Consider the following 14,331-nt stretch of genomic DNA (forward strand, 5'->3'; position numbering starts at 1 on the left):
GGGTCAGGAGAGGTCTGCCGCGCCATGTGGTCATCTCTGGGGCAGGCGGGAATTGAACTCATGCAGAAGTGGCTTTAGCTTCTTAGTGCTGTGCTTTAACTCACTGCACCACCAGGGAGGGCCGTTGCCTGGTTTTTTTCTCCAGAATTTGGTAACTTGGTATTCACTAAATTTATATATATATATCTTAACATCATTGTTTATTTCTGTACAATTATGCTTTCTCCACTCAGGTGTAGTCCCCATAAAATTCCCACGACCATTTCACCTGTGAATCATCACCGTTGACCCCTGTGCTCTTTGTGCCCGTTTTGATCCCTCTGCCTCCCCGTCCCTTGCAGAATGTCTGACTCACTTGTTGCCTGCTATTTTTATTTATTTATTATTATTGTTTTTTTTTTTCCCTGATCCCTTACTTGGTTCCCCATATTCAGTAAGATGTTTTATAGAAGTCTTTTGAATAAACCAATGAGCAAATGAGTAAGAGAAGCTGAAGTTTCATGTATGTGGAAGTTACTCAAGGTTACAGAGTCAATCATGGCCAGTCTGAGACCAGAACTCTTGGTGCCCAAGACATAATTCTATTTTCTATACATTCCTGGAGTTTCTGGCCACCACTATAGCTAGTCATCATCCTTCTTGAATACCCTTAAAACTAGCTGGTGTTAATGGAGCCTGGACTACTGGAGACAGAGGAATGAGCAGCTACCACTGTAGTAGGGGCTAAAACCGGGGTGTGGGGCAGATACCATTAGATTAGGTCCCATCCCACATCTCAGGGAGTTAGTTTATCTTGGACTCAGACTACTTCCCACTCCAACCTACTAGGATACCTCAGTGTATCTGCTGCCTTCTCCAGGGGCCACTGTCCATAAAATTAAATCAAGCCCTGACCTGAGGTAGCAGGATGGATTGTCTTATTTCCCTTCCTTTATTTATTTCTTTAATTTGTAAAATCCTTTTCCTACCAAGAGTAATTCTTCCCAAGGGCCGGGTGTCATGTGACCATTTCTTACAGCTGCTAATAGACGTGGTCATTCTAGTCTCCTAGTACTTTTTCTCTTTATGAGAAAACAACATCATTTCCCAAGTTCTTTGTTCACATATAATTAAACCCTTTAAACCAATTCTAGGTAACTCATAGGGTACTGGGGTGTATTCACATAGAACTTGCCTGCCAGTTAAAGGAGTAATGCTACGGTCCTCACCATTATCATCAAAATCACTATCAACATCACTGTGTACATTTACTGAAGAATTTTCATGTGCCTGGTATTGTTTTAAGGATTTTTCATACACATCTCACTTTAGGTTCATAAACAATGTATTAGGTGGTACTACCATCTTCATGTAACAGATGAAGACAATGAGATGGAGAAGTTTAGTTTGTACAATTAAGGGTTTAATGACCACCTGCCCGACACAGGCTAGGTCAACTGCAGCCTTCTACATGACATTCTCGCAGTTAGATTTTATTGTCCTTATTTTAAAGATGTAAAAACTGAGGCTTATTAAGTGACTTGCCCAAGTCTAAAGCTAATGGACTAAGCATAGAAAAGTCAGTTTTCAAAATCCATGTCAGACTGCAAAAATCACTGAGAGTGTTTCAAATTGTACCTGAACGAGATGTCAAAAGATGCCCTAGTCTCCACTGGGTAAGTATTTCTCAAAACGCAGTCTTCGGACTAACCATCCCAAAATTAACTGCCTTACATACTGATTATAAATGAACCTTCTGAATCAGAATTTCTAGGGGTAGGCCTGGGAACTCCATTTAATAAACAGTAATTTCACTGGGTGATTCTTGGTATATTCAATTCCAATCATTAAACTGTAGAAGCCATGCCTCTTTGTTTAGTGAATGTTTCTTTTATGGGCCATGTTCAAGGGCCTCCTGACTTTGGTGACACTTTATTCCTCAGGCAGAACTGCAAATTCCTACTATACTTCATTAAAGTGTTGTTGTTACTATTTAATTATTACACTGTGTTGCAATCATCTATTTTTCTAGACTATTTCTGTTAAGAAACAAAGAGAATCTTACTCATCACAAATCCTACTGCCAGGCCTGTCACACAGCTGGTGTACAGTCACTGAGTACTCACTGAAGGGAGTCCATAGCTGTTTTCTGCACATTTAGGTCTAAGCATTAGTTCCATGGAAATTTCTACTAATATCATTTCCTCCCATTTTATTGCTTTCACATCTATCAAGAACAGGAACATTCTAAAATCCTCTATAATTGTTTAAAAAATAACCAAATTTTGTCTTTCTCTTTCTTCCTTCTCTCCTGTCTTCATTCTATTTGCTGAGTTATAGATATAAATATATTTATACAGAGTATAGAAAAAAGTGAACAAAAGTGGATGTACCTTCAGAAGATTTTGGCAGGATAAGCAATTAGATTAAATACATTCATAACATAGTGCCCATGTAACTACCAAATCAGTGCAAGCTGTAAACAGAAAATAGAACACAGAAAAATTAAAATAATTTATAAAGGAAAAACAGGAAAGTGATGTTTGCAGTTACCAGGTGGCAGATAAGAGAATTCCTTAAGGATGAGATTCTAACAACCTCTCATTAGGCTAATTATTTTTGCAATAAGCTAACCTTTGCGATGTGGTAAAGGGCTAGGGTAGAAATGCATATAGGGCTGAAGAGAACTGGGAAGTGCACTCCAGTCAATGAAACAGACACTATTTAATTATAATTATATTGACATAAAAGAGAAACCCTAGTCCTTTTCTGAATTATGGAGCCAGGACTTCATGGCCTGAGGCTGCATCAAATCTGTTTTCATGCTTGAAGCCTAGGTGCCTGCTCGGTCCTCTCCCCTCTAAAGACAAGCAAAACCAACCACCAGAAACTGTGCTACTAGCAGAAGACCTACGATGGACACTCTGTAGCTAAAAAGCTAAAGTCAGGTTACTTTCTGACATGACACCTGTCACCAGGGTATAAAGCTAAATAACAGGAAAAATAATAGGTGTCTGAAGCAGTACTGAGGTTTAAGTGTAGGGGAAAAGACCCTGGTCTGTTCCTAACAAGAACAGTAAGTAGTGGTGAATGAAATAAAAAACAGTTTACAGTGGATCTTAAAAGGCAGTGCTCCAAGTTGAAAAATGCACTCCAGCCTTCCAGTCACTTTCCAAGAGTAAGGATCTATGTAGGGCCTATATTTAGTTAGATCACCTCAGGATTGTCTCCACAGACAACCCATTGCTCCAAGGCCTATTTGCCAAAAGCAGGCAGAGAAGCATGCATCCTTTGTCTCTTCCCATAAAGAAATTTACCCTCAGAAAAATTCTTTCCCACAGAAGGAACTCAGGTAATTAATGAAGTATGCATAAATAATTAAGGTTGATGGGGAATTACTTCAAGTCAAAATGTCCCCATGTGGGCTGTATGCAGACCATGCTAGAGTTGTAGAGTCAAGAGGTGGGACAGGCTGGGGAGAAGAACAGCTTTATCTCTGGTTTGCTCTTGAACTGAGGGTGAGCCTTACAAGTTCCCAGCATGAGATGGGGAAGATCTCTGAGACCCTCTGCCTTAGGTGGGCTCCCCAAATCATTCACATCTGTGTACTAGAAAAATGCCTTCAGGAAAAAGTTTCGGTGTTCTGACATTCTGCTCCATCTGAAAATTGCCCTGGGAGTTGCCATTGTCTTTTTACCTCTTCCTTTTATCTGCAATGGTTTTCTAAATATTTTAACAAGCATTTTTCAGCAGAAGAGTTGATACAAATAATATAACCTACTATTAACAGAAACTAGAAGTAGGTGTCGTTACTTGCTAACCCTGCAGCCCTGGATTAATTAACCTTACTTCACCATTGATTTCTACATCATTCCTTTACATACGTAATAATATATATTACCTTATGGGGTTGTGTGGGAGTAAATGAATTCATTTGCTGGACTATATATAGAGGCGCTGCTCAGTAAATCTGAGTCTCCTTCCACTCACCATCACTGCCATCTCCATCACCATATCAATATGGCCATTTGAATTGGATCTGAATAGGTTTTACTCTAAGTAAGGATAAAGAGGACAGAAGAGCCCAGATAGAAAAATAATGATCAGGAGATAATAGTTATGTAGACTTCCTGATCCCAAAGGCCATGCTAATGGGTAAGGTTTTTTACTTCAGCTATTCTTAACAATAATGTCAAACTTTTATATCTGGTTCTTAAAAATTATAATGAGCCACAATTACTTAGCAGTGGGTTAACATGTTAGGGAGTTCTATTTATTTATTTATTCACTTATTTATTTATTTTTACTTCTATCTTTAGAGTAACTTTTTTAGTTATTAGAATTGCTGAGATATAGTTTACTGTAATATAAGCTTCCCAATGTCTTCTGGATTCCTTTTTTAATCCTTTCTTATAAAATGTAGTTGCAAGTCTTTTTTGCTTTGGATTAAAGTTTCTACTGAACATAATTATTTGCTCCTAAAAAGTAGCAAGCCCTGGACCCTCCCTGGTGGCGCAGTGGGTTAAAGCACTGCACTAAGAAGCTAAAGCCACTTCTGCATGAGTTCGATTCCCGCCTGCCCCGGAGGTGACCACATGGCGTGGCAGACCTCTCCTGACCCACCCGCTGCTCCCCTTAGCAGTATACTTTGTCGATCTGCCTGTTCTGCTCCCTACTCTGTCTCTGGTGAAGCCTCTCGCCACCCCTGAACCTCTGGCCTGTACTCCAGTTCTGTATGCACAAATAAATAAATCTTAAAAAAAAAAAAAAAAAGAAGCAAGCCCTTTGAATGTCCACTTCACTTTTCAGCTCTGTCTCCTCATTGATGAGAAGTTTTGGACCAGATGACTTTTCAAGTCTTCTACAAGCTCCACTGTTTAATATGCCTGTAAGTTGGTGGTGTTTTCAATGGCTTAGGAGTTTACAAAAACCTCCCTGCCTTTTTCCCAATTATCATTTTCTTCAATCTTTCACTTCGAGACACAGGAAAGAGAAGTGAGACTATTCACACATGGAAGGTTATTTCTTTGATGTATTTTCAATTTGGGGTGGGGGGGTGATCATTTATACCTTATAATACAAGTAAGATACATAATACAAAAAAAATTAAATGCTTTCTCATAACTAGTGAACAAGTAACTTTTGGAATACAGTTATTACGAACCAATTTATTCACTTAGCATTATGTGAAGGATTATATATGAAGGCGGAACAGAATAAGCCTCCCTCTGTGAAATTCATAAACTGGACTGGAGAGACACAAACAATTTCATAAATCAAGAGGCATCATAGCTGAATTCAATTTCTGGAGGGTGATAACTTAGGTTTGATTCCTGACTCTGCCACGCATTAGTTGTAGGAACTTGGGTAGGGTCAGTCACTTAACTGTTCTATTCTTCGGTTTCTTCATCTATAAAATCAGAGTATTGTCTACCTCATAGGGTTGTGAGAATTTAAAGAGTTAATATGTGTAGGAGTTTAGAAGTGTGACTGGCAGACAGTGCTAATTAAGTGTTAGCTATTATTATTGTTGCTATTATCACTGTACAGAGGTATGTAGGAATATAAAGTGAGGGGAATAGATGTAAAATGAGGGAATTACATCAGATGATCTCTAATTATATATTCCCACAATTTATTATTTGTCCTCTACCCCATTTTCCAACACCCATCCAAGTCACATTACCTTCTATGAGTGATTGTTTACCCTTAAGCAGTGATCTCTCTCTTATAACTGCCCTTTCTATAGATTGCTGATATATCGAATTTGTACATTATGTGCCTTCCTATTCGCTAAATACATTTTTCTGCAGCTAGGTTTTTATTGTCACATCTAACATGGTCACATGTAGTGCCATGCATCCTGTCCTGGCTATACCTCAGGTAGATTACGAAGTGGTTCCACTTCAACTGGCTACCTGCATGGAAAGTACTCAGTAAATACTGATTGCTTAATTGCAGGTACTGAATTTCAGATACAGCTTTCACTGGCATAACCCAGAGACTGGCAATTTTTTTCTGTAAAGGGTCAATTGTAATATTTTTCACTTTGTGGGCCATATGGCCTCTGCTGCGACTGTCACAATTACTCCATATTGCCATTGTAGTGCGCAAGGATCCACAGATAAAACTGAACGAATGGGTGTAGCCGTGTTCTGATAAATCTTCCTTTGGTTGTTGCTCTATAATTTTTTATTTTGAAATACCTACTGATTCACAAGAAGCTAGAAAGAAATACCAGGGAGATTTAGTTCTCTCCAACAGTAGTGTTAAAATATAATATCATAATCAGGAAATTAACACTGGTATAACTTACAGAGCTTACAATTCAGATTTCACAATTTTACATGCATTCATTTGTGTATGTGTCTGCCAGATTTTATGCAATTTAAAACTTTCTTCACAAAAACAGGTGGTAGGCTGAATTTGATCTGAGAGCTACAGTTTGCTAACCCTTGGCAAAGATTCTCGTGTAGAGCTTAAAGTTACCAAATAGATCAGTTAAAATAAAAACCAACCGTGGTTAGAAAAGTAAAGCCCAAATCTTCTGCCTCCTGGGACTGTCAGCAGGTGGAAGGCAGAAATGAGTAGCCATACAATAAAAAAAATTTATTTCCACCTCTCACACTACCAACCTATGATCTTGTACTAGTTTGCTTAAGTATGTGGCCAACAAGAGCATACTGAATTGGCAAAGTTCATTGTCAGGCTATCATTCTTCACTTCTGAGGTATGCTTTTTTTCAGCTTGAACTATACTGTTGATGACTAGAACTCACTCACCCAAGAAGCAAAGCAATTTTGTTTTCCAATCTAAGCTAATGTTTCATAATTTTAATCCTCACATTTTCAATTAACAGATGGACGCATCACATTCATCCATAAACAAAAAGGAAAAAAGTAATTTCTTTAATGTACACCTGGGAAAGACAACTGTAATCTGAATTTGTACATTCAAATGTAATGCAATTCAATTATTAGAGCAATTTAAAACTACTAAGAACATGATGGGTAGTTGAGAAGTTGTTTCATTTATAGCTTTTTTTTTTAAATCAGAGTCCCATATTCGTTCAGTGACTGAAACTGCAGCATTTGGCAAGGCTTTATTAATTATAAAGGAGGGTTACCAACCTCAGCTAACCTGGTAGAAGAACTAAGAGGTTGATTAAGTTTTATGAAAACTGATATGATGACTTCAGAGGTTTATCTGTTTTTTTCCTACATTACCTTCAAAAATGAGAAAAGGGTAAGGTTTAAAAAAAAAACAAAAAAGGAAGACAAATATCTCAATGGAAAAAAATGCATTGTATTGTTTCAAGAATCTAAGTTTTCATCAACATTAATATCTTTTTTTATTAAAACAACATATGAACAGTGAGTATAGAGAATAAGACCCAGGATTCCCTCCATACTATCATCACTGAACTTCATGATATGTAAAGATTGTTAGAAATGAAATGGACTACCTGAATAAGCCTAGAAGCCTCATTTAAAAAAACCAAACTAAAGATGTTAAGACAAACCAAAGATTTACTCCAAAAATGATACTAGATTAACTTTTTGCATGTCTTCCCCATTTCCCTTTGTATTCTGGAAGTGAGTGTGGGAACCAAAGAACAAAAGCATGTTTACAGACACAAGTAACTTCCCTTACCTTAAAAGTCTGGAAAAACAAGAAGGCTAGTCAAGTTCACATTGGTTTTTGAAATAGCTCCATAGTTCTACTTTTATTCTTGGTAAATTTATTTCACTGGAACTAAATAAGTTATCTTACAATATGCATGGACCCAACAATTAAACAGAAGGTAGAAGTATAAGTTCTAAAGAAAACTGTCTGCTACCCCTAACATTCAGAGATCCATAATAAAAGTTGGTCACACATCAATAATTTAATTTTGATCTGGGGCCAAAGCATGTTTATATTCCTGGAAATAACCATCAACTTTATTGATGGACATTTTGGTATATTTGAGAGTTAATTAAATAAACTATTAGATGTAATTTTTCTGTAAGTTTTAAATTTCCACACTCAGCAACTTCATACTTGAACCAACCAGTTAAGTCAACAAAGTTCCTGTGTAAGAACTTTATGTTTTAGAAAGACTTAAAAATCGGATCATGACTGGATTGACTTTGTAATTTATGATCTGTTAGGCTAAAGCTGTGGAATGAATTCACGAATTATACATTACCCAGTACATAAAGATAAAGATGGTTTTAAATGTTATTTTTGCATAAGTTTACTTACTGCCATATAAGCATTTGTTCCAACATACGTCTTGGCTATAGAATTCACCAGCTATGAGACAAAACAGTCTGTTAGAACAATATAAAGATAATGTGGAAATAAAATGGGCAATTATTCCTCATTTAACCTACAATCATCATTTCTATAAATCAACTAAAAATTATGTAAAAGGGAACAAATTTATCTACAAAGGCATTAAAAATGATTAAATCTCTCTTTTCTTTTGAATGTGATTTCCAATTTAAACAAGCACAGCATTACAGTTTATAGCAGATAACCTTAAACAATTCACTTAAGCAGGATGCTTAGCGCTTTAGTACCCCAAACCCGGCTGATATAAAAAGTCAATTTGAAGTGGAATTTGAACACACTCATTTTTTAGTCAGATAGCTCAAGATGTGAATGAAACCCCTGCATTACTAGAATGAAATGAACACTAAATACGCTAGAGGGATAACAGACTTTGACAACTCATAATACAATGTTGACCTTCGCTTTGGTCTTCGTGTTTGGCTGGGAGTAAAGGTGGCTGCAATTCAAATCAACATCACAGCACGCTCATGGGTCACTATCACCGGGGTTCTCAGGGGAGGCCCAAAATGGAAATTAATTAAAATTTGTGCTGCACATTGTAATGGCCCTCCACCATTGTTGCTCCCAATATTAATTTTTATTGTGGACCAGTTGGGCTCCCCAGGCACAGCTCCCACTCTGCCCTCCCTTTTGTCTGGCCGAAACGCTTTCATATCAAAGCTGCATATCAATGAAGTTTGCTATTTGTAAGTAGTAATTACAATATCAGCAGTTTTTACTGTCATTAAACAATGAACAATCATATTCTGATGAAGGAAACTCGCTTGGAGATTAAAATTGAATAACACACTCCCAGCCGAGGACAGATACAGAGTTCTGTTTGTCTGGCAGCTAGGTGATTTTTCAATCCAGAGAGTAGATTGAAAATAAAAAGTGGACATTGTAGAAAGGAGGAGGTTAAGGAGACCTACCTGAGTGCTAACTCCAAAATCACACAGCTTGACCTGTCCTCTTGTGTTTACTAGCATATTGGAGGGCTTCACATCTAAAAAGAGACCAGAAAAGTCCATGTGACTAGTTCTACGTCTACAGTAAAAAAGCACTTACGCACACTACACGTTAATGCAGAAATGACATCATCTGTTCAAGAATTCTAATCACAAAGTTAATGTAAAGCATTTTATCTGGAGGCAAAATGTAAGGTCCTACATCCCCCACTCCCAACAATTTCTGGTTTCTATAGACACAAGAGTATATTTAAAGTGAAAATCAAACAAAATCTTGACCCCCAACCACAGTAAATACGATTGTCATCTCATCCCTGGCCTTTAAGGAAAAGCAGGTAGATGAGAAACTAATCCTCTTGCAAAAAATCTGTTCAAAAGGCTTAGCTTTAGTCTCAATATGAAAATCCATCAAGCTACTCTTCCTTCTATGAAGCAGAGAGGCCAAAGGGAAGCCAACAAGGAAAGAAAAGTCATTCATCTGTTGAGGGTAATAGGTCACATCAGAATGGAATAAGGAGAAAATGCAGTATTTCTATTTCCTGGTTTTATGTGACAAATGCTACCTTAGATAAAATTCAGAAACTGATCTAAAAGATGTGTGTATGTATGCACATATCAGTCTTTGTTTCATCCACTCTTCTTTTGCCTTACTCATCACTTTAAACTGTTGTTATAGTTAACAAAAGAACTGACATAGCCTTTGCCAAGGCAAATAATGACACAAAGGTTTTCTACAAAGCATCATCAGTGACAATGAGACTTTTCAGGAATTCAAGAAGCCCACCAAACCCACCCAAGCAAGACAAGAGCACACCACTTTTGATGGTACATAACAGCACCTACTCCAACAGTTCATGTTCAATGACAAAAGTGGTCTGAAACAGACACCTTATTATATTTAATATAGCACATGACTTAAATTACTACAAAACTGAATAAAAGACTCATAATTTTTTATGAGTTCTGTTTGGTAGCTAGGTGAGTTTTCAATCTAGAGAGCAGATGGAAAAGATCTTTATCAGTCTTTCTTGTAAAAAATGATTTTTTTTAAAATGTATTTTTAGGGCCCTCCCTGATGGTGCAGTGGGTTAAAAGCACAGCACTAAGAAGATAAAGCCACTTCAGCATGTGTTCGATCCTCACCCTGGAAGTGACTTCATGGTGCAGCAGTTCTCTCCTGACCTGCCCGCTGCTCCCCTCAGTAGTGTACTTCATCAATCAGCCTGTTCTGTTCACCACTCTGTCTCTGGTGAATACTCTCATCCACCACACCTCTGACCTGTACCCCAGTTTTGTAAGCATAAATACATAAATCTTTTTTAAAAATGCATTTAGAAAAAAAAACCTGTAAATAATTACTCTCCTGACATTCCATGCAGCAAAGTACCTCCCAACAAAGTATTTGGCCAACGGTAGGTACCTGATTCAAGCTTCAAGTTCAAACTCAGTAACTAGCAATTTTTGAGTCTTACCTGTTAAGTGACAGATGATATGCCAGGCACTTTCTCATACATTAGCTCATTCAGCTACAGTTTGACGGACTGACTAGCATGTAAATTCCATGAAGTCAGAAACTTTATCTCTCTCACTGAGGTTATATTTCCAGACCCCCAAAAGAGCTAGGCATATAGTGAATACTTAATAATTATTTGTCCAATGGAGAGAATAAATGAAAGGAAACCATGAACAACATTATTTCTTACTGATGATTCTGCTTCAATGATCAGAAATGAGCTCAGTAACATGTCCTCCAGATAATACACAGTAACACAAACACATACTATAGTAGAGGCACTCTCTCTGTGAATATAAGATGGTATGCAAGGTGGCTGTAAGCTGCCAGTCTTTCTGTTTCCAGTTTTCCTCATTTTCAATATAAATCTTATACCACCATCATATTAAATATTTACATCACTCACTACATCATTGCTCTTCTTGAGGAGGAGGTTAAACACTCTTTGACATACACCATATTCTTAGAAATCCCTTAAGTATAAGGTTGTGCTTTTACATGAGCTCCAGTAGTTAGCATAATACACATACATCACAGTCATGGTAAATATTCAGTGCTTGCTAAACTGAAAGAAAGATTCTACACAGTCTGGTCTTATTTTCCAAATCCAATTCTCTTTATAGGTCTTCACTTGGAGTATTTTTCTTTTGGACAACCTACTTTTTATATATGGATACCTTTAAAAGCTTCTCAAGCCACCACATCAGGTGGAGATAGTAAAAGACAAATACCTTGATGTCTTGGAAAGAGGAGCTGCCTGGGAAAGTATGAAGTATGCTGAATTAACCAAGCTTTTTTCAGACACACATTTGACTTGAGTGGATCAGTAGAGTGAAGAAGAAAAACAACAGAATTCCTGAGTGACATTCTAAAAGGCATGGTGTAAATAAGAATTTTTTCTGCAGTTTTCAGTTGTCCAACAACTTTTAAAAAACTTTCACATAACATGACATTTGCACATTTACCTCTCACCTTAGTTTTCAGGAGCACGATGTATGAAAGTAAGAGACATGCAGTCATCATGGAACCAACTAAATTTAGTACTCAAGGTACACTGCTTTAATCACTGTTTTAAAAATGAGTAACCCAAAAAAGTCCATTACTGACTCTTCATTCTTACTGTATGTTTCCCCCTCTTCTCTCTACCATCCCCAGGTTTAGAAATCCTTCTTCAATGTTTTCTGACTGACTCCTGCCCATCTTTCAATCCAGTACCCCACTTCCTGAAGCCCTGTGTACTCAGGTCATCAAAGACACTGCTCCTTTTGAATGGCTAAAATGGCTGCTACTTGGAACTGAACATAGGGTGATTTTTTTTTTTTTTTTTAGTATTAGCTACTTACCACATGATGCCTGTTGCAGGTATCAGCACTTCAGTAATAAGTCCACAGGGGAGAAATTTGTTTTGTGCATCTCTATTTGGAGCACAGCATCTTGCTCAAGGGCTGATTTTTAAAAAAAATACTAAATTTCCTAATATTTAGTGTTTTCTCTCTCCTCAGCAGTATCTTAGGACACCATTTGATCACAACAAGAGATTCCTTTAAACAGTTTGGACTAGGAGATAAAAGACCTGGATTTCACTTGTTTTTGCCCTGCCACCGCACGGCAAGTGGCTGGACTGGGCTTGTGGTGGTGCTGTCTCCACCTCTGTGGGGTGACAACAGCTGCTCTGTGATGATCTTAAATCACTTTTAAACTGTCAAATGCTCTATAAACGTAAGGCATTATTATTATTCACTGACAATCAAGCTACAAGAAGTGGTATGTTTCATACTATTTAGGAAATAATTCCATTGCTACTAGCAAATTTAAAGCTGTATTTGAGTAAAAACACTAGCTGCATGAAAGTAATTCATGCCCAGGAAGCAGAACTACAATACCAACTTTTGCCAGACTCATCCCTCAACAAGGTTCCTCAACTGGCCTCCCAATTTTTTTTTTAAGATTTATTTATTTATGCATATAGAACTGGGATACAGTCATTGTGTGGGGGTGGTGAGAGGATTCACCAGAGACAGAGTAGGAAGCAGAAGAGGCAGATCGACAAAGTAAGTACACTGCTGAGGGGAGCAGAGGGTGAGACAGGAGAGGTTTGCTGTGCCATGTGGGTCACCTCCCTGGCTGGAGATCGAACTCGTGTTGAGACAGCTGTGGCCAGCTTTGCAGTACTGTGCTTTAACTCACTGTGTCACCAGGAAGGGTGTGGCCTCCGAATTTTTATATGTTCTATACAATAGTCTGTGCCAGACACAGCAGCCAAAGTGATTAAGTCACACTGTGTCATTTCCCTGCCTAAAAACACAAAGGGCTTTCCAACTCACTACAAAATGCAGTCTGCACCCTGCCCCTCAGACATTCTGAGTTAGTTGCCCACTATCTCTGTGTTTCCTATTCCTCTCGCTGCCCAGCCAGCTTCATCTTCCTGGCCTCCTCCCCAGGCTTGCTCCTTCATTGTGGGTCTCTTCCCTGGTATTTTTCTGCTTACACACACATGCATAGTTTGCCCCTTTACTTCTTTTTTTAGGTTTTCACTCAAATGCTATCATTTTGAGAGCAGCCTTTCCCTAACAACTCAGTATGAAACAGTAATACCTTCCCTCTTCTGAAGCTTTTCCTCTTCCATTTCAATGTTCTTAACACTTAGCACCATCATGTACACCTACCTGATCCGCTCAGCCCTCCCCTCTTGAAGGAAAGTTCTGTGAATGCAGATGTGAGCTACTTTATTCACCACTGTATAACGAACAGTGACTGGTACACACAAGAAATACTTGTTGAATGAATAGTGACTGAATAATCTCTCTTTTAGACAGGCAAACATCCTCACCCAGAGTAGCATTTTTGGCCTGAGAAGGAGCTGCATCTTTTCTCACTTACTGGAAAATACTTTCACTGAATATTTTGGCATTGAACAATCTGTAGGCCATTGGAATGTCTTGCCCTTTTTTTTTTCCATTGGGTTTTCTGGGTTTGTTGTTTTTGCTATGAATGCATATATTTCAATTTGACATTTGTCATTCTGAGAAGAATCCAGAATTATGAAAAAATACTCATTCAGCAAATTTTTATTGACTTCTTACCAAGTGCAGGAATTGTTATAGAGAGAAACATGAGTAAAACCCTCCAAAGAGAATGCAGAGCAAGGACCTAGTGGTATATTATTTGACAAAGAACACTACATAAGAGATTTCAGGAAAACTTGTTCATGTATACCCTGAATGGAATTTGCTTTCTGAGCAACTGGCATAATTCCTATAACGATTATGAGACTTGTGTAACTAAATAGATTCTAGGTCTGACTGCATACTTAAAAAATGAAACTTTTTGATTGCATAGCTTCTGAATTATAAACCAGTATCATCAAGCCTTGTGTTCAGGCCAGCATTTAGAAAATACTGACATAACCCACCTCTTTCCTCTAATTTAACTGCTAGGAAACTAAGAATACCTGAAATTTCTCCTCTTGTTTCACTTTACTTTTCAAAATAATTTTTATTCATTAAAAATCAAATTAAAAAAAAAATCAAATTCACTGGCCCTCCCTGGTGG

General features: G+C 37.7%; 1 protein-coding gene across 1 annotated transcript in view; it reads right to left on the reverse strand.

Annotated features, from left to right (window-relative positions):
• Positions 1-14,331, reverse strand: part of MAP2K5 (mitogen-activated protein kinase kinase 5) — a 244,151-nt gene that overhangs the window by 106,317 nt on the left and 123,503 nt on the right. Inside the window, exons 14-15 of the mRNA XM_004687642.2 lie at positions 9,231-9,304; positions 8,227-8,277 (exon numbers count right to left, since the gene is read on the reverse strand). Of these exons, the coding sequence (XP_004687699.1) occupies positions 8,227-8,277; positions 9,231-9,304 (125 nt within the window). The remainder of the gene's footprint in view (positions 1-8,226; positions 8,278-9,230; positions 9,305-14,331) is intronic.

This window comes from Condylura cristata, unplaced genomic scaffold, assembly GCF_000260355.1.
Source record: "Condylura cristata isolate star-nosed mole 26May11 unplaced genomic scaffold, ConCri1.0 scaffold00023, whole genome shotgun sequence".
In the NCBI taxonomy this organism is placed as follows: domain Eukaryota; kingdom Metazoa; phylum Chordata; class Mammalia; order Eulipotyphla; family Talpidae; genus Condylura; species Condylura cristata.